The 24,851-nt window shown below is 32.6% G+C and overlaps 3 protein-coding genes and 3 non-coding genes across 8 annotated transcripts in view; 1 reads left to right on the forward strand and 5 right to left on the reverse strand.

The window, feature by feature from the left end:
* The window catches only part of LOC127064041 (ras-related protein Rab-3), a 15,267-nt gene extending 2,758 nt beyond the window's left edge, over window positions 1–12,509 (reverse strand). Inside the window, exons 1-5 of one of the 2 annotated variants that reach the window (XM_050994540.1) lie at window positions 7,026–7,043; window positions 5,321–5,542; window positions 4,392–4,682; window positions 2,445–2,606; window positions 1–1,758 (exon numbers count right to left, since the gene is read on the reverse strand). The exon at window positions 1–1,758 is cut by the window's left edge and continues 2,758 nt beyond it. In XM_050994540.1, coding sequence (XP_050850497.1) covers window positions 2,451–2,606; window positions 4,392–4,682; window positions 5,321–5,542 — 669 coding nt within the window. In that variant the 5' untranslated portion in view covers window positions 7,026–7,043 and the 3' untranslated portion in view covers window positions 1–1,758; window positions 2,445–2,450. Of the gene's footprint in view, window positions 2,607–4,391; window positions 4,683–5,320; window positions 5,543–7,025; window positions 7,044–12,020 lie in introns of those variants that run through there. The other variant, XM_050994541.1, reaches the window with a different exon arrangement.
* A 4,328-nt stretch (window positions 12,510–16,837) lies between these two features.
* LOC127063974 (peroxisomal N(1)-acetyl-spermine/spermidine oxidase) lies at window positions 16,838–21,034 on the reverse strand. 2 transcript variants are annotated; one of them, XM_050994385.1, is made up of 3 exons: window positions 20,416–21,034; window positions 19,473–20,013; window positions 16,838–18,997 (listed from the first exon to the last, which is right to left on the reverse strand). In XM_050994385.1, exons 1-3 carry the CDS (start codon window positions 20,621–20,623, stop codon window positions 18,157–18,159), a joined length of 1,590 nt encoding a protein of 529 aa, XP_050850342.1. In that variant the 5' UTR covers window positions 20,624–21,034; the 3' UTR covers window positions 16,838–18,156. The 2 variants fall into 2 exon arrangements, with proteins under 2 accessions (XP_050850342.1, XP_050850344.1); XM_050994387.1 differs by having other exon boundaries at window positions 20,388–20,536.
* A 118-nt stretch (window positions 21,035–21,152) lies between these two features.
* On the reverse strand, window positions 21,153–23,355 carry LOC127063978 (actin-related protein 2/3 complex subunit 1A-A). Its single transcript, XM_050994404.1, has 6 exons — window positions 22,731–23,355; window positions 22,409–22,669; window positions 22,036–22,326; window positions 21,780–21,958; window positions 21,433–21,702; window positions 21,153–21,281 (listed from the first exon to the last, which is right to left on the reverse strand). Exons 1-6 carry the CDS (start codon window positions 22,795–22,797, stop codon window positions 21,243–21,245), a joined length of 1,107 nt encoding a protein of 368 aa, XP_050850361.1. The 5' UTR covers window positions 22,798–23,355; the 3' UTR covers window positions 21,153–21,242.
* On the reverse strand, window positions 23,352–23,425 carry Trnat-agu (transfer RNA threonine (anticodon AGU)). Its single transcript has one exon. It is a non-coding gene; the product is annotated as a tRNA-Thr (tRNA).
* Window positions 23,426–23,718: 293 nt separating this feature from the next.
* Trnaa-agc (transfer RNA alanine (anticodon AGC)) lies at window positions 23,719–23,791 on the reverse strand. Its single transcript has one exon. It is a non-coding gene; the product is annotated as a tRNA-Ala (tRNA).
* A 973-nt stretch (window positions 23,792–24,764) lies between these two features.
* Trnap-cgg (transfer RNA proline (anticodon CGG)) lies at window positions 24,765–24,836 on the forward strand. The gene has a single exon. It is a non-coding gene; the product is annotated as a tRNA-Pro (tRNA).
* Window positions 24,837–24,851: the final 15 nt, after the last annotated feature.

Here is a 24,851-nt window from a genome sequence, read left to right on the forward strand (position 1 = left end):
CAGGAGAGTTTTCTTTTATTGACTCTCGCGAGTAAAGAAGAAAGAGAAGGAAACGAAGAAGACGAAGAAGAGGGAGAAGAGACAATATTTCTTCTCTTATGACATTCATTCAGTTGTTGTTATTATTATTATTATTATTATTATTATTATTCTTTTCCTTTTTTTAATTAATAATATTATTATCATTATTGTTATCATTATCATTATTATTATTTATATTTATATTATTATTATTATTTATCATTATTATTATTATCATTACGTCGATGGTTTCAGTGGAACTCCTTAATATTACACTGTTTTATTTCGGAGTGATTTTTAAACATTGATTTTTATACATGTATATCTATATATTATATACATATACGATATGCATATATTATATAAATATACATATATGCATATACATATTCAACCGTTCAACATGTACATATATGTGTAGTATCAACGCCACCCTCCCGATACTCAAAAAACGAAACAAAAAGGGATAAAAGAAAGAAAAAAAGAAATTCGTTCAGCTCGACGTACTTACTTCAGCCGTCATCGATATATATACCTACACATATAATCTTACGAAATATTCTCGTGTGCCACGTGTACCAAGCCTTTTGCGAGATACTCGAGCTTTAAAAAGGGCGCGATAGGATTGTAGATCGTGCGCGTACGCGTGTTTTTTTTTTTCTTTTTTTTTTTTTTTTTTTAATCGACGTCGTCGTACTTTCGATTCGAAATTTCTATTATCGGCGATAATATACGATTTAATTAATTAACAACAAATCTTTGGTTAACGTTTAACGCATAAATATCCATCCATTTCGATTGTATACACGCATATAAATATGTGTGTGTGTGTGTGTGTTTATATTTTATAAGTAGTTATGTATATACATACATACGTATACATACATGTATCACGAGAGACCTCATTTGAACGCTTTTTAAAGAGAAAACTCTAAACTCTCTTTCTCTCTCTCGTTTCACACGTTTGAAATTTGACGATGTTTTATTAACAAACGACAAAAGTAATTTCATTTTCGTTTATCTTCTCTCTCCTTCTCTCTCTCTCTCTCTCTCTCTCTCTCTCTCTCTCTCTTTCAATCTCTCTCTCTCCCCTCATTCTCTCTTTCTCAAATATTCGTTAATATTAGAAGCATCCGAATCCGATTTTGTCAAAGTCGAAAAAAGAAAGAGAGAGAGTAAACTAGAAAAACAGAGAGACAGAAAGACAGAGAGAGAGAGAGAGAGTCAGAGAGGGAGGTAGAGGGAAAGATAGATCGGAAACAGATCTCCCACAAATTGTTCGGAATTCATCGATTGAGGTGGAGGAGACATGGGGATAGAACGTACTACGGAATTTGCTCTAAATCGCTCGTCCCAAATTCCAACACAAGTGAGTAGCTGACGCGGTTAATTTTACGGTTAAGTTCGATCGAATTTCAAGTCCTCATTATATCATCGTCGTGCGCTGAATATCATATACTCTCTCTCTCTCTCTCTCTCTCTCCCCTCCTCTTACTCTCTAGTCTCCTTTTTTACTTTTTTAACTTGTAACACATGAAATTTGTTTTCATCATCGAAGAGTCGAAAAAAAGGACGACGACGTCGAAACTCCGATAATTTCGGAGAGAAACATACAAAAGCTCCAAAAGTGGGGCGGCGGCGATGGCGGCGGTGGCAACGGCGGCGGTGGTGATGACGGCGGGAGGGGAGGGAGGGGGTCGGCACCGTCAGCATGATCGGCTCACGACCGTCGTACATCTATACATAAATACATACAAATATATACACATATACGCTTTCACCCGCACGTACGTATGCATATATACTCATACATATATGCTATATATATATATATGTATATATATATATATATTCTGTCCTTTTTTTTTTTTCTTTTTCTTTTCCATTTCTTCGCTTCGAGAAAGATAGAGAAGGGAAAAAGAATGAAAAATGTCGACGAACCGAACGAGAGATCATTTAATAATAATAATAATAATAATAATAATAATAATAATAATAATAATAATAATAATAATAATAATAATAATATTAATTTTAATAATATTTAATATAATAACGGACAAAGGAACGACGAAGAAGGTAAGACTAGCTAGAGCCAGCGTAACGCGCAAATAGCACGATTTTTTCCTCTCTTTCTCTCTTTCTCTCTCTCTCTCTTTTTCTCTCTTTCTCCCTCTCTCTTTCTCTCTCTTTCTCTCTCTCTCTCGTTCTCTCTCTTCCTCTCTTTCTCTCATACACATGCATCCACACACTCATACACACATTCTCTTTCTCTCTTCCTCTCTTCGCCTTTTTTTCTTCTCTCACTCTCTCTCTCTCTCTCTCTCTCTCTCTCTCTCTCTCTTTCTCTCTCTCTCTCTCTCTCTCTCTCTCTCTCTCTCTCTTTCTTTCTCTCCCTCGCTCTGTCATCATTTGCTTTCTACTTCTTCTTAGCAATTGCAATTAGTATTCGCTGGATTGGTCGGCTGATCGGTGAGTCGTTGACCCTTAGCCTGGCCCGCACCACCTGCCATCAATGTCGGATCATTATCCAACGATTCGCTCATCTTGTCACATATTATGTCTACCAGCTGTTCGAACACCGCCTGTCAAAAAAATAAAACGAAGGTGTCATATTTATTTTCGTCAATTCATTGTCCTAAAAAGAAGAGATATTATATTTTTTATCTTTTATTTTTAGAATGATAGGAAGAAGTTAAAAAAAAAAGAAAAAAGAGGATAAAAACTTCTCGTCGATATATTATATATTTTAATCAAATTATTATCTTCATGTATAATATCATCGTTAATTCATTTACAATTTCAATTCCATTTAACAGCGATATCTATATATATATATATATATATAATATATATTATATATATAATATATATTATATATATAATTAACGAATAATTATTACGTACATAAAAAGAAAGAAAAGAAAAAAAGGAAAAAAAATTCGCGGGCAATGTATGAACAGCCGCGTGAAAGTCCTCATTAGCTTGAGAAAATAATTGATTTACAGTAGCTCTATGTTCGAAGCGACCTAATTATTAGCGAACTCATTAAAACAAGTAAAGAGGGAAGGAATCTTCGCATAACTGGAAAATAAAAGCTTCGAGATGAACATAAACGAGATATAAAACGAGAAGTCTTATTCTCTCTCTCTCTCTCTCTCTCCTTCTCTCTCTCTCTCTCTCTCTCTCTCTCTCTCTCTCTCTCTCTCTCTCTCTATTTTCAAGTCTCTATTAGTTGCTAGAAAATAATCGTAAAAACGTATAACTATCTGTTACTCTACGCAGCATTATAAATCATTGAAGAACGGTAATCAAAATAATGAATAGCAGTCGTTAATAATAATAAAGTTCAGTTTAATGTATCTTTCGAAATCATAAAAAGAATCGTAACGCGTTTACGCCTTAAAGCATTTAACTACTATGATGTATGTATTCCTAAAGTCTACATAAAGTATGTATAAGAAAAAGAGAGAGAAAGAGAGAGTAGTAAATAATGAAGCGTTCTTCGAATATTATTACGGATCATAATTTAATTTGAATGCTTATGGAACGAATGAACTCGTAAAGAAAACTAAATTCCCTCTCTTATTCATTCTTCCATAGGAAAAATAAAAAAGAGAGAAAATGAAAGAGAAGAGAAAAAAAGAAAAAAAAATCGTGGAGTCGGCGCGGAGACCGTAGAGAACTCTTATCGATCGGTACCCTTCGATCGGTTATTTCTCGCGCGTGGGAGTCTGATTAATGGGCGTACACGTTGGCAGTCGAGGACAATGGATCGATGGTAATGGAAAGCTCGGTACACATCGGTTCACCCGAACGTGTACGCCCACGAGCGAATAAAGCAACAGAGAGACATCGGCAAGAAACGGTAGTCGCTGTCTCTATGCAAACTTTCCTTTTGTCCATTAACGAGATTAATTTCCTTCCAGCCTTATTTCCTTTTCTTCGTACCTATCTCCTTACTTAACTTTTTCTTTTTCCTTTCTTTTTATAAATTTAACAGCGTTAAACGAAGATTCGATGGATCTTCCTATTAAGGAAATATTACCGATGACGATAATTAATAGTTTCACGATTTAGCACGGTTTAATTGGATTTTATTCTGTCGTCCATTAAATCGATCGACGATGTCTCGATCTTTTAAGATGAAGAGATAGAGATGAAATAATAATTAATATAGAGAGAGAGAAAAAAAAGAGAGAGAAAGAGAGAGAGAGACAAAATATTATCAACACAAGATGCATTCATCATAGTTCGATCGATTAAATTTGTTCGAAAATAAAAAAAGAAAAGAAAACGAGACGAACAAAAAAGGAAATAAAAATGACGCCGGAATATTTTTTTCTTTCCGTCATTCATTTAATATGTACCTTCACTTGAATGTTCTCCTTAGCGGATGTCTCAAAAAATTGCACACCTAATTGGTCCGCCAATTGTTTACCCCTTTCAAAGCTGATCACCCTCTCGTCCTCCATGTCGCACTTGTTGCCCACGAGGATTACTTGGGCATTATCCCACGAATAGGTCTTTATCTGCGTCACCCAGTCTTGCACCGAATTGAAGGACTCCTCGTTCGTAATGTCATACATCAGGATGAAGCCCATTGCGCCTCTATAATAGGCCGTTGTGATCGTCCTGTATCTTTCTTGACCGGCCGTGTCCTGAAACAATGTTTACAATCAATATTGTTAAGTTCCATATAACACGCACATATACTTACATATACATACATGCACTTTTAGTATTTATTTTTTTGTAAATAAATCTTTTTGTTCTAAAAATTATTGAATTCTTAAACCGAAAGTCAAAACTTTAGCCGTATTTCTATATATCATTTCTTTTTTGCTTTATTTTTTCATTTATTAAATATCACTTGGAAATAAATAACTAAAGTTACTTAAGCTTTGACCGAGTTCGCTATAATTTTTTTATTTCGCTATTTAGTTACGTTTAATTGAAGTCGAGTATCGCGTATAAAGTTCATCTTAGACATATATATATATATATATATATATATATATATATATATCTAGATATGATATCGTAGGTATACGACAGATGCGCGTTACGGCTTTGAAAGCATCCATGATATGAAAGACCAAACGTGTATGCAATATGTGTGTATACGTATACGTGTGTGTCCACATACCAGTCTATATATATATATTGTATATATATATATATATATATATATATATATATATATATATATATATATGTACAACGAAACATATATACATGTATTCGAATGCAGAATATATTACGTTTACCTGTACAAAGATATAGCGATTATACTGACCCAGATTTGAAGCTTGACCCTTTTATCGTTTCTGAAGACCGTTTTCACTTTAAAGTCGATTCCGACGGTCGACACGAAGGCCGAGGTGAAGGAATCGTCCGCATAACGGAAGAGGAAAGACGTTTTACCGACCGACGAGTTGCCGATTATAAGAAGTTTGAACATGTAATCGAAGTTCTGATCCGCGGCATCCTTCTGCCACTTTGGATCTTGGCTCGCCATCTGGAAAGAATAAAAAAAATGAATAAATGATCAAAAAAATAAGTAAACAAATTTACGTATATTACAGGTTTTACTTTACATTGTATCTATTTCGCAAATCGTAAGTATATTTCCGGCCGAATAGAAATATCTCTTTTACGTGTCACGTAAGAAATGTCTATTAAAATCGAAAATTTCAATTCATCCTTATCTTTCTGAACAGGTGATAATCCTAAATAATGGGAAATAGTTGCGAAACGCGTTGTCGCGTTCGCGAACGAGTAGTAAAAGCTAGACGCAACAGATGAGTCTATAACGGAATACTTCGACGGAATCTACAATCTACCTATCGTTTTACACGTGTCGGCGGGAAACGTGGCTGTGTAACACCTACGATAAGCTCGATATGAAACTATTCGCTTTCTCTCTAGCATCGCTATTGTTTCTCGTTCCTTTTGAGCCCTTTACGATGTTCAACGTACAATGCATATCTATCGGTAATGATCGTTGGGTTTCCTTATCGAACTAGACAACGCGACGATAGTAACTTTTGATCGAAGGAATATTATTTCAAAGGAGTCCAAATATCAATTGGTTGCATCTGAGACAGTATACTTCCAATATATGGAAGATATTAGATGTAAGATAGTAGATATATGAATAAGTAAAGATAGGTGAGCGTATGCACACGCATACGCGCGCACACTCACAAAAATAAAGAATATGCGACAGAATATGTTGAGAAATTCCTTAGAGTCCAAGATCGTCTGTTAATTTTTACTACGACATTGTTGAAATTTCTAGCAAGAGAGAAGGAAAGAGAAAAAGAGAAAGAAAAAGAGAGAGAAAGAGAGAGAGAGAGAGAGGAAGAGATAAAGAGAGAGATAAGCCAGGAACGTCGTCTTTCTACCCACAAATGTAGATTTTTTTAATGAGCTACCGGATAGCTTCGACAGAAAAACTAAGAATAGAAAACGATTTTCCCTCTGGTTTACGTTCATTTCCCGAAGGAACCGTGACCCGATGCGTTTCTCTCTTTCCACGACCTCGATGCCAAAAAAAGGACCAAGGACGATCTCTCTCTCTCTCTCTCTCTCTCTCTCTCTCTCTCTCTCTCGCACACACTCTTTTTCTGAGGAAATCGATTGTCAGAGAAAATTTTTAAAAATTGATTAAAAAAAAATCATCTCATTTAAAGATGACCAATCTCACCTTCCCCATCCGAAATAATCTAATCTTAAAGTATTAATATATTCCTACGTAGTCAAAATAAAATATGAAATATGCGTTTACTTAATATGCAAATAAATAAAACAATGTTGCATATTTATTCAATATTTTCTCGGACGATCGTCAGACAATTGAAGAAAGTAAATCAGGAATGGAGACAGATGAGGCTTAGATAGATAAATAGATAGATAAATAGATAAATGAATAGACAGATAGATAGACAGATAAATAGGTAGATAGATTAATAGATAAATAGACAAGGATATTGCGGTACCGGACGTTGGTTCGGCGAAGTAATCTCGACAATGGACATCATTCGGGCCATCCGCGTACGTAAAACCAAAACGGAGTCCTTAATGGGCGATGCTTTGGACGAGCCCTCCTGATGCCCTTTGACCATCACCACTCTCCACCAACACCACAATCACCACTTTTCACGATGTTTTTCCTCGTTCCTTTCTTTGTTTTTCTTCTTTTTTCTCTCTCTTTTCTTTTTTTTTTTTTTTTTATTTTTCAACGACAGTCTACCATGCGAATGAATCCCAACGTAGGGAAAAATTTTTCGAGCTCGACAGATTTGAGACAAACGCGTATCATCACGCCCTTATTCTCTCTCTTTCTATCTCTCTTTCAATCTCTCTCTCTCTCTCTCTCTCTTTCTCTCTCTCTCTTTCTCTTTCTCTATCTCTCTATTTCTTTTTATTTTTTCTCGTTTATTTTACTTTTATTTTCTTCTCTTCTTTTTCGCCTCGATGCTCCGTCTTTCACAAATCCGAGAATATATATATATATATATATATATATATATATATGTAGATATATAATATATAAATATATAGATATATAGATATAATGTAGACTTTTATGTTATATTTATATATATATAACAATAGACGAGTTTTCGAGCTCACGACGACGTGGCGACTTCTGCGGTTTCCTTATCCCCCGTCGTTCGTTTCGACTACGGATCTTTTTGTAACAAGACGATATCGTTCATTCGTTCGTTCGTTCATTCGTTCGTTCGTTCATTCGTTCGTTCGTACACACAACGACATGCTTCGTAAATAAGTGCAAGCCTTTATTTTCCGCTACTCATAGGTGCATGTTATCCGTCTTATTTCTACATATATGTACATTGGTGTTCCATTTCCTCTTTTTTTTTTTTTCATTTCCTTTTATTCAACCAGTCGTTACAATTCCTTTAATTCCTCTTAACAGAATAATTTTGGATAGTATTCATTGTCATTTTGATTTAAGATGAGTATAGAAACAAATAATTAATTCCTTTCTTTCATCGAAAAAACGAGTAATAACCATAATATATGTACATATAAAATATACATGTGAGCGTGTACGAGTATTTGTGCGTTGGAACGGTCAAGTATACCCGGTGACCCAGTTTCACGTAATCTTTCGCAAGGAAAATTCATTCATACGCTATCGTTGACCACCTCCATTTCTTCGATGACGTTTAGCTTGCTATTTCTCATTCTTCTACTCGTAGACTAGACCAGAGTCGAAACGTGTTACGATAAGAACGTGTATATGTATGTATTTATCTAGAGATACATATTGGCGTGAGTGTTACGTGAATACGTAAGTTTTTAACATAACGCTCGTAGGAATTATGTTGATGATATTTTACTTACGCGAATGATTAGAAATACGGAACTAGAGGAATAAGTGACGATCAATTTTAGAAAGAAACGATTAATTTTATAATAATGAGTTTGGTTTCGTTATGACGAGTTGGAGGAATGAAAAAAAAAGGGAAAAGGAAAAGAAAAACCAAGGAAGATAAAAAATTTGAGTAATAAATGTCGTAAGAAAAAAATATATATATACGTAGTTGCATAAGTTTCGAGTTAATAGGAAAATTTTTCGAAGTAATAAAACTACATCGATTTATCATAGAGTTGACACTTGTGCAGACATTCTTAGAAGGACTTTTGCTTTAAAGAAGAGAAATTAAATGAAAGAAGCTTTAGTAGAATACGAAATAATAGTACGTTATACGAGGTCTCTTTAAATTGGCAATTACGATTGCCTTGATAAAATGGCGTTGGTTATATCCTACGTCGGCTTTATCGATCCATTAGCTTTTGACGTTTCGATTGAACCTCTCTTCAGATTACAAAAAAAAGCATCTTTTCTCTCTCTCTCTCTCTTTCTTTTTCTTGAATGACAAGAGAACAATTCGTCGTCCGAGACAGCCAACGTCGATGATCACGATCACTATAAATAAGCGATCGCAAAAGGGGGTGAACAGACGATGGACAAGTTTTTAGATCAGTGGAAGGGGTTTTATCGATCGTAGTACACTCGAACGACAGTAAAGTTACTCCAGATACGTTCAAGATTCTTCGACTATAGACACCCTTATCCGTTTCATCTTCGAGTTTCAATATATCTAATATTTGCTAGTCTTACATAAAAGAAGAAATAATCGTTTTTATTTTTTATTGAGATAAAAAGCAATCGAATTTGTTATTTAAGTTATTTATTAACGTCGTAAGATGAGTTTTATCAATCGAAATTATTCAATTTGTGTGTGTGTGTGTGTGTGTGTGTGTGTGTGTGTGTGTGTGTGTGTGTGTGTGTGTGTGTGTAGGTAGGTAGGTAGGTAGGTATGTATGTATGTATGTATGTATGCATATCATATTTTTTTTATTCGAATGGAAGAAAGGTAGAGTCCATGATAAAGTTCGTTCGCGCAAACAGGATCTCTCATACGTTAAAATGGAACGATCGTAGAAACCAGGACAAGGTCCGTGATAATGATATCGTCTGTTCGTGTCATATATTTTGACGTAAACATATGTAATTATAATATCCGTTTTTCAATTTTCATTCTCGTATTAATAATAAAATTAATAAAACATATGCATGCGTTTACGTATATATAATATGATATATAATCTTTAATATTGGCATGAAATAAACGTAGAAAATAATTATTCTTTATTTTCCTATTTTTCTTTTTAATCATTCCCGTTAAAGCTTCCTTCGTCAAAGATATAATCTCGTGATCCAATTTTCCAGGTTCAAAACTCTCTTGCAACTGACGTAATTTCTTCTATCGCCATAAGAAAGAGAGAAAGAGAGAGAAATAGAGAGAAAGTTATTTTTTCTTTTTTATTAATACTCCTACAGAAACGTTATCGTCAACCTTATCTTCATTCGCGCACAAGTTAATTAAAATTTTAGTTAACCGCAGCTATGCAATTTGTGCTAAACATTAGATAAATAATAGCGTTAAAAGTGTAAATATATTCGAATGTAAATAAGTAGAATATCTCTTCAACAAATTCTTTCAACGCTTTTCTCGTTAGAAATATATACTTGAGGCTTTATATATTTACATGCATATAATATGCATATATATACGTTAGCAGAAACTATTCAACGATAATGAGAGAATTATACGAGAATTGTAGGAGCTCGCTTTTAATTAGAGAGCGATGTTCGAAGCAAACGAAAACGTTGTTTTGACATTCAATAAGAAAATCAATGATGAATTTTCAAGACCGTAACTTTCGACAAAATTATCGAGACGTATTAGACACTCGAAGATCATTGAAATTTTTCGGAAAAATGTAATTGAAAAAATCGATAGATTAAACGTTTTCTCTTTAACATTTTTCTTTTCATTAGAATCAAAAACGAAGGATAATGAATTGAAACATTTTCGAATCGTTACTTCTCCAAGCATGCCATAATTATATATATCTATATAGACAAGTACATGTGTATAGATATTTGTATATACAAATAAACTATACACACACACACACACACACACACACACATATACACATTAGCTCGTTGTTTCCTAACGTGTAGGAAGGTATAAAATATTTTTGGAAGATCGATTCTCATCCCCCGGTCCGTACCACCCATACGGTTTCGATTTCAGTAGTCTGTGGAAGCACCGGCGAAAGATGGAGCCTCTGGTTGGAGCGTGACATCTAATCTCGGTTTGGTAGAGCAAGAAAAGTATTATATATATATATATATATATATATATATATATATATACATATATATATATATACATGTATGTATATTACAGATTTGAGAGGGATGGATGTAATAGAATTTCAAAAAAGAAAAAGAGTTTTACCATTACTATTCCCAATTCAATAATAGTTAATAAGATTATTGAACAGAGATGATTATCGTATCTAATTAATTTCAATCATCTTCAACCGTCTTGAAAATTTCTTCATATAACGTAATAGAAATCCTTTCATATTCGACAAATTCACGAGCATTAACGATCGATCAGCTGATGGCAAGTAAGTTCGTCGTGCCCCGAGCGCGATGGCGACGTGTTAAAAGTGAAACGAGAAGAATGGAAGGAGAAACGAACGTGAAAAGAGAAAACAAAGGAAAGTAAAAAGAGGGAGAGAAAAATTATACGGAGTTATAATTACAAGGGCGACCTTCCTTCTTGGTTACGGAAAGCAGGCCAACAGGAAACGGACCTTTATCGTATCTGCCCTTTTCCCTTCGACCATCTCGATTATAAGCAATGACATAAGGAGAAAGAAAGAGTAAAATACATAAATGCAACGTAACTCTAATCGAATGTTTCAAATCATGAGAGAAGATCGTCTTTTCCAACGCGTTTATCGCCCTCTCTCGTATTGCTTCTACTTTCTCTCTCTCTCTCTCTCTCTACCTCTCTCTACTTCATCCGTACTGTTACTCTAGCAAGTAACAAACATGGACGCCACGTAGGAAACGGAAAGAGAAGGAGGAAAAGGAAAATACAGGGTCATTTCTGTTCTGAACGAACGAACGAACGAACGAACGAACATACCCGCAGCTTTTATCGTCCGGGTAATAAGAGAGAACGAATAGGGAAATGACGAAAGAGAGAAAGAGAAAGGGAGAGAAAAAGAGACAGACAGATAGATAGAAAGATAGAAAGAGAAGGGGAAGATAGAGATAAAAAGAGAAGGAGAGAGAGTGAGAGAAGGGAGTAAGAGAGACAGAGACAGAGAGAGAGAAAGAGAGAGAGAGAGAGAGAGAACGAAGGAAATCAATAAGCACGCCTATCGACAAGCCTTTCCTTCAAACACGAAATAAGTAATTTCGATAGCAAAACTCTCTTTCAACTTTTCTCTTTCCCCTTTCTCTTCCTTTCTCTTTCGTTCTCACCCTATCTCTCTCTCTCTCTCTCTCTCTCTCTCTCTTTCTTTCTCTTTCGATTTAAATCTTTCTAAAGAAATAAAGTAGTTGTAAGTTTTCCATCGGTTCGTACCTTCTACGAAGACGATGTATCCTTGAACGGCACGGGGCTGCTGCTCTGACGTCAAGGATCCAACACAGGCTACCGTTTGCACTTTGTTTAACCACTCTACTAAGAGAAAGACAACGAATCTCGATGGAGATCGAGACTCGATCTATCGCGATAAGAGGGAGGACCAATGTATCTCTCTTTTTTTTTGCCCGCACTCTCTCTCTCTCTCTCTCTCTTTTTCTTTCTTGCTTTCTCTTGCTTTCTTACTTGCTTTCTATCTTTCTTCTTCTCTCGATCAGTAATGTCAGCTGTCTCTTTCTTTCTTTTTTTCTTTCTCTCTCTCACCCTCTCTCTCTCTCTTCCTCTCTCGCTCTCTCTCTCACTCTCTCTCTCTCTCTCTCTCTATCAATATGTGTGCGTGTGGCCCTTTCTTTCGCGACAATTATAAAGAGAGACTGGACTAGGACTGGCCTCGGGAAAGAGCCTCGCGCCACTATAGCCTACTATAGCTAAAATATCGACCATTTCGTCGTGAAACCCCCGCCCGTTCGCGTACCAATCCACTCGCGTTTTCGCGCCTGCGCTACCGGCAACCCGACTGGCATCAATATAACTACGAATGGTGGAGCTGCTTTCCTCTTTGCTCTTCTTACACACTTGGGGGAAAGCTCGACACTTGTTGATCCGAATACTCTTTCTCTCTCTATCGTTTTATCTTTCATTCTCACTTTGCTTTTACGCGCTCTCTCTCTCTCTCTCCTCTCTCTCTCTCTCTCTCTCTCTCTCTCTCTCTCTTTCTTAAATTTTATATAGTAATCATGAAATACGCTTTTAGTTTTGTTCGTTTTATTCTTTTTCTTTTTTCTTGTTTTCTTTCTATTTCTTGTTTATTTTCATTTTTGGTATTACACGATACTCAAAAATTATTTCAACGTTACATCTTCACATCAGCAATTTATTTCGTTTAGAATGCACTATTGATGATACTTTAATTGGAATGCAAAGAGAATAATTGAAAGGTCAAAAGTCAGGCATAATTATCTCGAGGATGCATCTTTTAATAATTCATATTTTTCGTTTAATCGTTTGGAAATCGTTCGGCATAATTTGCAATAAAAAACGAGCATAGATAATTTAATATGATTTGTAAGAACTCATTTCCGACTTCAATTTACTTCAAAACTCGAAGTGTCAATGATTAGTCGTGAACTAATAATCCTTATCATCGTTAGTAACAAGATTTTATCATTTCTGTCGGCAATTTGGATTGTTACAAGCTTATCGCATTCCATTTACATTCGCCGAATGAAAAAATTAAATGACAGTGTTCAATTGCTCGACAAGATACATAATTTACCGACTGAGTAGAGAAAACTTCTCTGTAATAAAAATCATAGTCGATTACGCACACGAGGAATTTCATTTTGTAAAAAAACTAGACCGACTATCGATTAAAAACCTAGGAAATTTCTAAAGTAACTCGTGAATTCTCGCCATTATGATACAATAGAGCCCTCTGGTATTTATTCTGTAAATCTGTTTTTTCTATCTGTCTATCTATGTGCCATATTTTCTTCGTCATATAAAATGATATAAAAATATAATGAAATAAACATTTGTTTTCCAGAAATCGCCAGAAGTAAGGAACACTGAAAAATGTGATACCAGATAAGAAAATAAACCATCAGCGGACCAGAACATGAACAATCTTATTTCAACGCATCGCAGCAAATACATAAGATTCACATTACTTAGTTTTTCTCAGCATCCCAAAATTTTAAGAACAAGGAAGACTATTACAAGCACCTCAAAAAATATATCAAAATTAATATTCATAGTTTTATTAATAAGTTCAGAGAAGAATTTCGTTATTTAAGAAAATTATTAATAAGATTCTATTAATGTAAATGTAACAGAGTTCAAAAATAAATGAATAAAAAACAAAAATATGAGTATATATATCTTCATCCACTCACTATCCAATCCTACCATTGAAATTATATTAATATGTAACGCGAAATCGAACCACCTCCAGATAAGTCATATTCCCTTTTAAAAATTCAAATTTCTGGCGAAGCACGAATTTTCCCGCAAGCCGAGTTTTGTATTAGGATCACATGATATGCGAAGAAGTGGCACGTCGAAACATGCCACCTCCAGGTAAGTCATATTCCCCTGTTAAAAATTCAAATTTCTGACGAAGCACGAATTTTCCCGCAAGCCGAGTTTTGTATTAGGATCACATGATATGTGAAGAAGTGGCACGTCGAAACGTGCCACCTCTTAGTAAGTCATATTCTCCTGTTAAAAGTTCAAATTTCTGACGAAGCACGAATTTTCCCGCAAGCCGAGTTTTGTATTAGGATCACATGATATGCGAAGAAGTGGCACGTCGAAACGTGCCACCTCCAGGTAAGTCATATTCCCCTGTTAAGAATTCAAATTTCTGGCGAAGCACGAATTTTTCCCGCGAACCGAGTTTTGTATTAGGATCACATGATATGTGAAGAAGTGGCACGTTGAAACGTGCCACCTCTTAGTAAGTCATATTCTCCTGTTAAAAGTTCAAATTTCTGACGAAGCACGAATTTTCCCGCAAGCCGAGTTTTGTATTAGGATCACATGATATGCGAAGAAGTGGCACGCCGAAACGTGCCACCTCCAGGTAAGTCATATTCCCCTGTTAAAAATTCAAATTTCTGACGAAGCACGAATTTTCCCGCAAGCCGAGTTTTGTATTAGGATCACGTGATATGCGAAGAAGTGGCACGTCGAAACGTGCCACCTCCAGGTAAGTCATATTCCCCTGTTAAAAATTCAAATTTCTGGCGAAGCACGAATTTTCCCGCGAACCGAGTTTTGTATTAGGATCACATGATATGTGAAGAAGTGGCACGTCGAAACGTGCCACCTCCAGGTAAGTCATATTCCCCTGTTAAGAATTCAAATTTCTGGCGAAGCACGAATTTTCCCGCAAACCGAGTTTTGTATTAGGATCACATGATATGCGAAGAAGTGGCACGTCGAAACGTGCCACCTCCAGGTAAGTCATATTCCCCTGTTAAGAATTCAAATTTCTGACGAAGCACGAATTTTCCCGCAAGCCGAGTTTTGTATTAGGATCACATGATATGTGAAGAAGTGGCACGTCGAAACGTGCCACCTCCAAGTAAGTCATATTCCCCTGTTAAGAATTCAAATTTCTGGCGAAGCACGAATTTTCCCGCAAACCGAGTTTTGTATTAGGATCACATGATATGCGAAGAAGTGGCACGTTGAAACGTGCCACCTCTTAGTAAGTCATATTCTCCTGTTAAAAGTTCAAATTTCTGACGAAGCACGAATTTTCCCGCAAGCCGAGTTTTGTATTAGGATCACATGATATGCGAAGAAGTGGCACGTCGAAACGTGCCACCTCCAGGTAAGTCATATTCCCCTGTTAAGAATTCAAATTTCTGGCGAAGCACGAATTTTTCCCGCGAACCGAGTTTTGTATTAGGATCACATGATATGTGAAGAAGTGGCACGTTGAAACGTGCCACCTCTTAGTAAGTCATATTCTCCTGTTAAAAGTTCAAATTTCTGACGAAGCACGAATTTTCCCGCAAGCCGAGTTTTGTATTAGGATCACATGATATGCGAAGAAGTGGCACGCCGAAACGTGCCACCTCCAGGTAAGTCATATTCCCCTGTTAAAAATTCAAATTTCTGGCGAAGCACGAATTTTTCCCGCGAACCGAGTTTTGTATTAGGATCACGTGATATGTGAAGAAGTGGCACGTCGAAACGTGCCACCTCCAAGTAAGTCATATTCCCCTGTTAAGAATTCAAATTTCTGACGAAGCACGAATTTTCCCGCAAGCCGAGTTTTGTATTAGGATCACATGATATGTGAAGAAGTGGCACGTCGAAACGTGCCACCTCCAAGTAAGTCATATTCCCCTGTTAAGAATTCAAATTTCTGGCGAAGCACGAATTTTCTCACGAACCGAGTTTTATACTAGGATAACATCACATGCCAATAGGTGGCACGCAAAATCACGCCAATCCCTATGAAGATATACCTCCTTTGTTTCCAAACATAAGTTATTGGTTCCGAGAAAATTATTTCAGCAAATCAGGTATCATAGTTGAGTCATATAATAGACGCGTAGGTGGTGTGCATAATTTCTTTTGAAAGTTAAATTCGCTATTGTAAATATGTATGAGGAGGGAATACAATCTAATTTACACATATATATATTGAAAGAAAAATTCTTTATTGATACTATATGTTCATTACATAAATTACAAATGTTATGTAATAAATAATTTTATATAAATTGTGATTACGCTTATAATATAATTACACTTTAGAAATAATAGTTGTCGGTACATTACTATCAGTCGGTAAGTTACCTATTAAATATAAATGCTTTTATTTTTAAAATATGCAAGTACTTTAATTAATTTTTTCTATATAAATGATATTATTATAAATTCATGATATAGAACTTTGTTTTCCGTATTTGTTTGCTCTTATTTTTATATCGTATAAACAGTATGCATAAGTGATGAAGACTAAATTTTATAATAACTATTTCATTAACATTTTAAAAATATTTATTCCAAATCTGCATGTTTATAATCGATTTTTTATCAACGAGATAGATAATACAAAAACCAAATAGATTTGGAATATACTTGCATCAAATATCATGATCTCGATTATAAATTCAGTCTGCTTTTTCCATAATCATTATTTATCTTAAACAATCGTTGATACGCGAATATATATTTTCATATTTCATATTCGTAACTGTTTTAAAGCGTATACATATAAGAGAAATAAAATAAAAATATTATAAATAATCTTTTTTTTATTATATATACAGTACGTGATAGTTAATTAAATTTACATTATTTCATAAAAATTAATCATGATTTGAGATTTAATGAAATATAGCAATTTCGTGTTCGCCAAATTGTTTGCGCCTGACAATTGTTTGTTCGTCTCTTTTTGCAATTTTTAAGTGTTACATTTTATATCTTTTTTATTCTATTACAAATATAGGCACAATAAAAAGGAACACAATATGGCACAAAATTTTCTATAGTGAAATTGTGTATCATTAAGATTAATTTATATTAATTTATATGTGCATATATATATATATATATATATATATATATATATATATATACGCACACACACATACACACTGTGAAAATGCAGTTTTCTTTTAGAGACTTTTCAATCTTTTAATACCGTTCAAAAGCGAATTGGCATGGATACAGAAATAAATTTAATGAAAATAAAAACTATTATAAAACGAACATTTACAATGATAAATTACGCTGTTAAGTTTACAATGGTGATCTTGAATACTTTAAGAATTACTGTAATATATTAATTTCTTAAATCAATTTAATAATAAAATAAAAATGCTATATCAATTGTACATACATACAGTATTAATAACGAGCACGTCATTTAAATAGTTCGAAATAAAATGTGCTCACTTATTTAGTTATATAAAAGCTATCATTACAAAATACTATTATTTGAAGAAAAAACAGATGATTGAGAAAAAATTTTCTGACAAGCATCAATAACAGATTTTAAATTAGTAAAATGTACATTGTGCATAATATTCCTAAATCAGTCATAATACGCTCTACAATTTATTTTTTTTTTTAAATACATCACTTTTCTTTCATTTATACAGCACAAACAAAACATAACACTCTTTTTTAAGAAAAACATGACATGCATCTTTTTAAATAATTTAATAAATGCTAGAAAGTATAATTTGTTAAGAAAGATAATTCTGATAGTTAAAAATTATATCTTTTTAAAAATTGTTTAACATGCACATAGATTAGAATTATAACTAAGATTGTTATTTTATATAATTACTCTTTTTTCGAAGTATTAGATTAAGCGATCCATTTTCATCATAAATGGCTAAGTATTGATTACTTTTTTCAAGCAATACACAAAATGCTCTTGTCTGGAAACAAAATACTATATATATATATATATATATACACACATGCACATATATGTATATATATATATATGTATATATACATGCACATATATGTATATATATATATGTATATGTGTATATATATATATATATGTATGTATGTATGTATATATATAGTTCAAATTTTAAGTTAAAGATATTCCTTGAATCCATGAGCTAAGATCACTAGTATTTTCACAACTAAGACTTATATGATTTTGTTCACTTCTTCTTGATTCGAGTAACAATTGAGCTGCAGTACGGCCTGTTAAATATGCACCATGTACAGTACTATAAAACGAAGAATGTGTGTGTTCACCAGCAAATGTTATCATAATTTTGGAAGGCTGATCTTGCAGTATCAATGGTTCAGCTAGATTCTTGATATCTACTTGACTTGCACCAACAGCCATAGATGTATAAGAACCACATGTAAATGGCTGAGAGTGCCAAGTAGTACGCAAGCAATGCTTTGGAGTTGGTACAAACGGATCGTTTAAAAATCGTCTTAAAATCGATGTACATACTTCTGAAACCTCGGTTGTACTTAATTGTTCCATATATTCTGCAGCCTTTCCTGATATCCAACCAAGAAGAAGTGTATCTGATATTTTAATAAAAGAATATATTTTTCTAAACCATGTTTTACTTAAATCTTGTCTGTCGTCTTCTGACAATCCTCTATCATCCCAAAGAAACACAACTTCAGATATTTCAGGATTTAAAAAAGGCCTTTCATATTCTAAAAATATTTTATCTACAGTACCAAACATAAGTCTATTTATTGCTTGGAGTTTATAATCTGGTAAGGGCGGCTCAAAAATATCATTAGCCTTTTTTTTAAGAACTCCTAAAGGCAATGTACATATTATATGTTCTGCAGTTATCATTCTTCCATTTTCACACTGAATTTCTATAACCTTATTTCTACTAGAGCTATTTGTTGTTACATCAGATGTTTCATTCTCACATTCCTGTTTTTGCCATCTGTAATTATGATTAGTATATAAACATATTTTAACTTTTATAAATAATTTCATTGAAATTATTGCATATATAATATTTAACATAATATAAACATTTTTATTGCTTAAGAATAAACACAAATATTAAATTAGAAAAAGATCATTTAAAAAAATATATAATATAAAATCATTACAAAGCCAATGAAAAAGCAATGTTAATAATTTCTCTTATAATTAATAATAAAAAATACGATCCTACATATATTTATCCATAATATTCTTAAAAAATATATATAAATTTTATATTTAAAATAAAATATAAAGAATTAATAGTATAACAAAACTAAAGTAAACATTGCTTTCTTATTTAAAAAAGAAAAAGATATTTAAAATCAACTAGAACTCTATTAAATAAATATTTATAAAAATTATGCAATATACAAATTATAAAAATATATTCTATATATATTAATGATAAAAGGGATCTAATAATTTACCTAATTTTAGTAACAACGTGTTTAGTAAGTATACAGTTCTTTGGTATATGTTTTGTAATTGGCTCCAATATTGCACTATATCCATTTCGAAGACTGATATTACCACCTTGTAGTTCAGCATAAGATCCCATTTCCATAAGATCAACCTCTTCCATATTATCACAGCCAGTAATACAAGTTTCTCTCTTAAGCAAACAATCAAAAAGTAACTGTCTTATTCTTCTTTGTTCAACTGGTAAAGATGACAAATATATATCAGTTTCAAGTGCCACATGTGCTCCAACACTATTTATACCATCTGGTGGATTATAAGCACTTAAGAAATATTCTTCACAACGTCTTAAAAAACACACATAGGCTTCATATATTTCTTGTAAAATTGGAAATGGTAATTGTTTTCCATCTTCCATAACAGCTATAACTTTATGTGGTTTGGGAATATTTATAATATCTACCAATCCATTTGCCATTGCTATTTCAAAAAGAGGATTTCCCAAAACTCCATGGATCCAGTTTGCTCCAAGTTCAATTTTTTCATTACCTAAATTAAAAAAATATAAAAGTAATATAAGTATGAGAAAATAGAAGATCAAGGAGTTTATTATACCCGGAAATATATTCAAAAGTATACATTGCAATGTTATTTTATAAATATGTATATTACCAATAAGATCTATATAACAATAGTAATATACTGTTACAAAATTGACAAATGTAATGAAAGTTAGTATTATTTAGTAAGAAAGAAAAACAATATATTTATTTGATCTAGTATGCAATGATATAATCAAATGAAACATTTATACTTATTGTGAATAATAATTTCGATTATGCAATTGTAAAAATCGATATTTAAAATTAGTTCAAATAACAAATTTATACAGAAGTAAAAGACTTTATTGATTGTCAACGTACATTAAGATAGAGGTTAATTCAACCATACCAATTTGTGTTGCTATAATTCGGCCACCTATACGTCCTCTTGCTTCAACAATAAGAAAGTCTGTTTCACTATTTTTCAGTAAATGATTTGCAGCAGACAATCCGGCCATGCCCCCTCCGATAATCAAAATTTTACACGAGACATGGCTATCCACTGGCTGGTCCGTGAGTTCCGCCATGTTCAATGCATTGTAACTGACAATAACCATAGCCTACAAAGTTATGTAGGATATTATAACGCGGCCATTGATTACATTTTCTTAAGATAGATTTTGAACTAGAGAAATTTATTAAAAATTCTAGAACATATGACTAATTAAAGAAGAAATAAAAAAGTAATTTATTTACATTCAAAACTAATCAATATTATCATGTTTTTTTTTTATAATTTATATATGTAAAGCTTATGTTTTAATCAATTTGGAATTTCTTTGTACGTTTTTTTTTCTTTCCTTTTTTTACCACTTTTATTACAACTTATAATATTTCTTTTTATGTAAGTAATTCAACTCTACTTCCCCTTCTTATTTTTTTTATTTATCTTTTAATAAATTATGACGTACGTAATCAATAAAATATTTTTAATCAATATCGATAATAAATCAATAATACTATCATATCAATAATAACCGTATTTGTTATTTGTTTATTGCTTTTTGATAATGCACTTTACAACACACTTTCATGTATTTTATATCGCATATTAAAGTTTTCAATTGAAGAGGAGCAAGAATAAAATTAGCAGGATTAATGTACGATTTATTTCAATATTATACACTCTTCAATTTCATATAGCTTTAACCTTGGTTTTGTAAAAAAAAGGATTCCTTAAACTATCTTCAGTCCAGCAATGGAATTTTCCAAAGACTACAAAATAAAAGAGAATACAACTGTTATTTCATTTTTTATAAATATCTCATAATTATACACAAAAAGCAACATTAAAATTATTATGGAAATACGTTTTTATTTACATATTTAGTTAATTATGCGTATTGCTTGAAATATGATATGATACCTTCAAATCCCAAATAACCAACTGGCCATCTAGGCTACTTGTACTAAATTCATTATCTGATACTTGACGAACACAGTTAATCGTGTTTTGATGAATGCTATCTAATGCATTGTCATTAGAATCATTTCGTGCTTGACGATCTAAGGACTGGAATTTTCTCATGGCAGACAATCCAGCAGTTTCTTTTTTTTGCATATTATCTAATTTCGATACAAAATAAATTTGTCCATTGTCATCCACAGAATATAACATGGGCATACAACTGTGTCCCTAAGGAAAAAATGTATCATTTCTAATCTGGGTTATTATGGTATATGTTGTTCACATTTTTGTTTTGACTGGATTACCGTGGCCACAATGGAATTGGGACCCACCCAAATGCAGCTTAAAAATGGTAAATGTTCGGTATAAAGCCTATAAACTACATTGCCCCTTGTAGCGTCTGCGACGCATATAGACGAATTATGTGCTACCCAGCAAATTTTATTGCCACATTGGCTAAATGCAACCGAATGTATCCAACCACCTAACAAAAATGCAACATCTATGTAAAAGCAACAAGTATTTTAAGTTAGCGATCAATAATTCTGCGAACAGAAATACCTCCATTATTTGTATTAGGGAATTCGGCAAGCAATGTGCCCAATGTATTACTTGTTCCCCAAGCACACGTTCCTGGTGCATCTTCCATATCACTAATGAAAGCACTGAATACTCGAACTTTATAATCCGTTGATCCAGCAACCAAAACTTTATTATCTGGATGCCAATCAACTGTTGTTACAGTTGATCTTAAAGGACGCTTGATGTGTTTACACAGCCACCAATTATTTTCTGATACAAAGTAACAAACTGCTATTACCCTGCCTCCAGAACCAACAGCAAATTTATTTTCTACAAAAAGAAGATTAATCGGAAAAGTAAATAAAAGAAATATCATCTCAAGAAATAAACAATTGAAAATATAATAATGTACCTAAAGGAGACCATTTTACACAAGTGGCTGCCCGATTTATTCTTAATAAAACCCAAGCAGGATTCCATTTCCCATCTTTCCCTTGTGTCCAAACATATGCATTCTTATCTGCTGAACAGGTAACAATGCGATTAGTACGAGGCGCCCAATCTACACCCATAATATGCATATCATGTTCTTGTAATGTATCAAGTAATTTCCATCCTGAAGAAGAATGCTTGTAAATTTGAATTTCATTATTATTTGGACATACTGCTACTTCTGTAAAGAAAAACAATTGAATAGAAATCTATTTTATATCTCAAATATTATCTAGACATACCTGTTCTGTCTTTGTTCCAAGCATGATAACTTATAACATCAACACCCAGATTATGCACCACTGTCATTTTTTTAATACTATGTATGTATATATATGTACCTATATATAAGTTGATATAAGTAATAAATATAATATAATACAATATATCCGTACAATTTAACGAAAAACGTCAGCGGGGTGCGGTCAATACTAAAATGATAATGATTCAATTTTTATAAGACATTATTCCTAGCATAATAAAAATCTATTCTGATAGATAATCGCAAAATGAACTTGTTTTTCCATGCACAAACACAATATATGAATTTCTTCTCAATATAAAAAAAACTTATCATAAACAGCCGTCAACCTCCTTTCCTTTTCTAAAGATGATGCAGAAATCTTCAGAATAGTTTCCGACAGTACTGCCAATCTAAGAAGTCGTAATAACCTATAAATATACCAGTTGAATATTAACCTATGTAAGACATAAATGTATAACTTTGTACATATATAAGCGACCAACAAAAAAATAATTTTTTATAATACAATATACACAAAAAGAAGATATGTTACGTATAGTAAGTTTATAGAAAATAGAAAAAAAAATTATGAATTGAAAAAAAAATATTTTATTTTACAAGGCCCCGGAGGGATTCGAACCCTCGATCTCCTGTTTACTAGACAGGCGCTTTAACCAACTAAGCCACGGCGCCGATGGTGCCTAAAATGTATTAAAATTAATAATTAATATATTCTTTATATTTCATTTATACATAATTAAATATCGTAGATAAATATATTATAAAAATAATAAAAATAAAAAATATTTTTTTCATTGTTAACATTATCATTTATAATTTATGCGTAAATGAGACGAATCTGAATAAAATAAGATTCATTATAAATAGAAAGAATAAATCGGACGTTCATAAAAGTGAAAAATAATTTTTTAAAAAATTATTTTCTATTTTTACAAAGAATATATGAAAAAAAAATCACTAGAATATGGAGGCGCCGGGTATCGATCCCGGTACCTCTCGCATGCTAAGCGAGCGCTCTACCATCTGAGCTACGCCCCCATTTGTTCACTTAATACAATATACTTTAAAAACAAAATTTCTTTAATGCAATAATATATAAATATATATATTATAACTCTTTGTACGACAAATGTACAATTTCTATTTCAAAATAATTTATTTAAAAATGTTCAGAGCTTAAAAGAAGTATCGAATTAATTGGTCAAAATAAAAGAAGACGGCTTATATTACATGCATTTTCGGCTCTATCCTGCTTTTTGCATAAAGAAAAATTTACATATACTAATTACAATAGTGATGTACAGAATAAATAACATTTATTTAGAATAAATAAGATAAAGTGAACGATGAATAAAACATTGACATTATCTTGAATGACAAAAAATTAGTTAGTAACATAACAAAACGATTTTTTTTTTCTGAAACAATATAACTCTATATAGTCTTATTTAGTACTATTTAGTCTATATAGTCGGAGCGTATCGTGAGAATCGAATAATAAAGATTCCAGAGTAGCTTATCACTGTATCGTTCTACGAAACTACTTTCCAGCTCTGAACAGTACAATATTTATATTAAATCATCAATTTATTAAATAAATATATGCAACCATGACCTTGATTCGTATATTTGTGTTTTCTGTTCGTATGTATGTATATATGTGTATACGTTAACGATTTTTTAACAATTAATGATGTTATACGGTATTATATAAGTATCATGACTCACAGAATATATATTTAACAAAAAAAAATAGCTCAGTAGTTAGTAATTATTCTTCGAAAATTTATTTCTTTTTTTTTTAATAGTATTTGTTATCCAGGTAGAAAAGATTAATTGATTTTTAAAGTTACTCAAAAACTGTCAACCCATCTATAAAGTTTTGGGTACTGTTTAGAATTAAATAAATTTGTCTAATATTATTTGTAAATAATATATTATCATTCAAATATAAAATTAAGTATATATATAATAAAAAGAAATATATAGAATAGAAATATGCGTTTTAAATGGCTCGTTGGTCTAGGGGTATGATTCTCGCTTCGGGTGCGAGAGGTCCCGGGTTCAAATCCCGGACGAGCCCGTTGAATATGTAATT

The sequence above is a fragment of the Vespula vulgaris genome, chromosome 5 (assembly GCF_905475345.1).
Source record: "Vespula vulgaris chromosome 5, iyVesVulg1.1, whole genome shotgun sequence".
Lineage (NCBI taxonomy): Eukaryota > Metazoa > Arthropoda > Insecta > Hymenoptera > Vespidae > Vespula > Vespula vulgaris.

What these genes read in the sequence shown, in the direction of transcription:
- LOC127063974 (XM_050994385.1), bottom strand. Translation starts at nt 20,623, where the DNA reads ATGGTTATTGTCAGTTACAATGCATTGAACATGGCGGAACTCACGGAC. An exon ending in AATTATAGCAACACAAATTG is followed by an intron (nt 20,014 to 20,415) that starts GTATGGTTGAAT and finishes TTTTTAATTTAG; the next exon opens with GTAATGAAAAAATTGAACTT. An exon ending in CACGTTGTTACTAAAATTAG is followed by an intron (nt 18,998 to 19,472) that starts GTAAATTATTAG and finishes TCATAATTACAG; the next exon opens with ATGGCAAAAACAGGAATGTG.
- LOC127063978 (XM_050994404.1), bottom strand. Translation starts at nt 22,797, where the DNA reads ATGACAGTGGTGCATAATCTGGGTGTTGATGTTATAAGTTATCATGCT. An exon ending in CCCTAATACAAATAATGGAG is followed by an intron (nt 21,959 to 22,035) that starts GTATTTCTGTTC and finishes CATTTTTGTTAG; the next exon opens with GTGGTTGGATACATTCGGTT. An exon ending in CCAATTCCATTGTGGCCACG is followed by an intron (nt 21,703 to 21,779) that starts GTAATCCAGTCA and finishes TTTTTTCCTTAG; the next exon opens with GGACACAGTTGTATGCCCAT.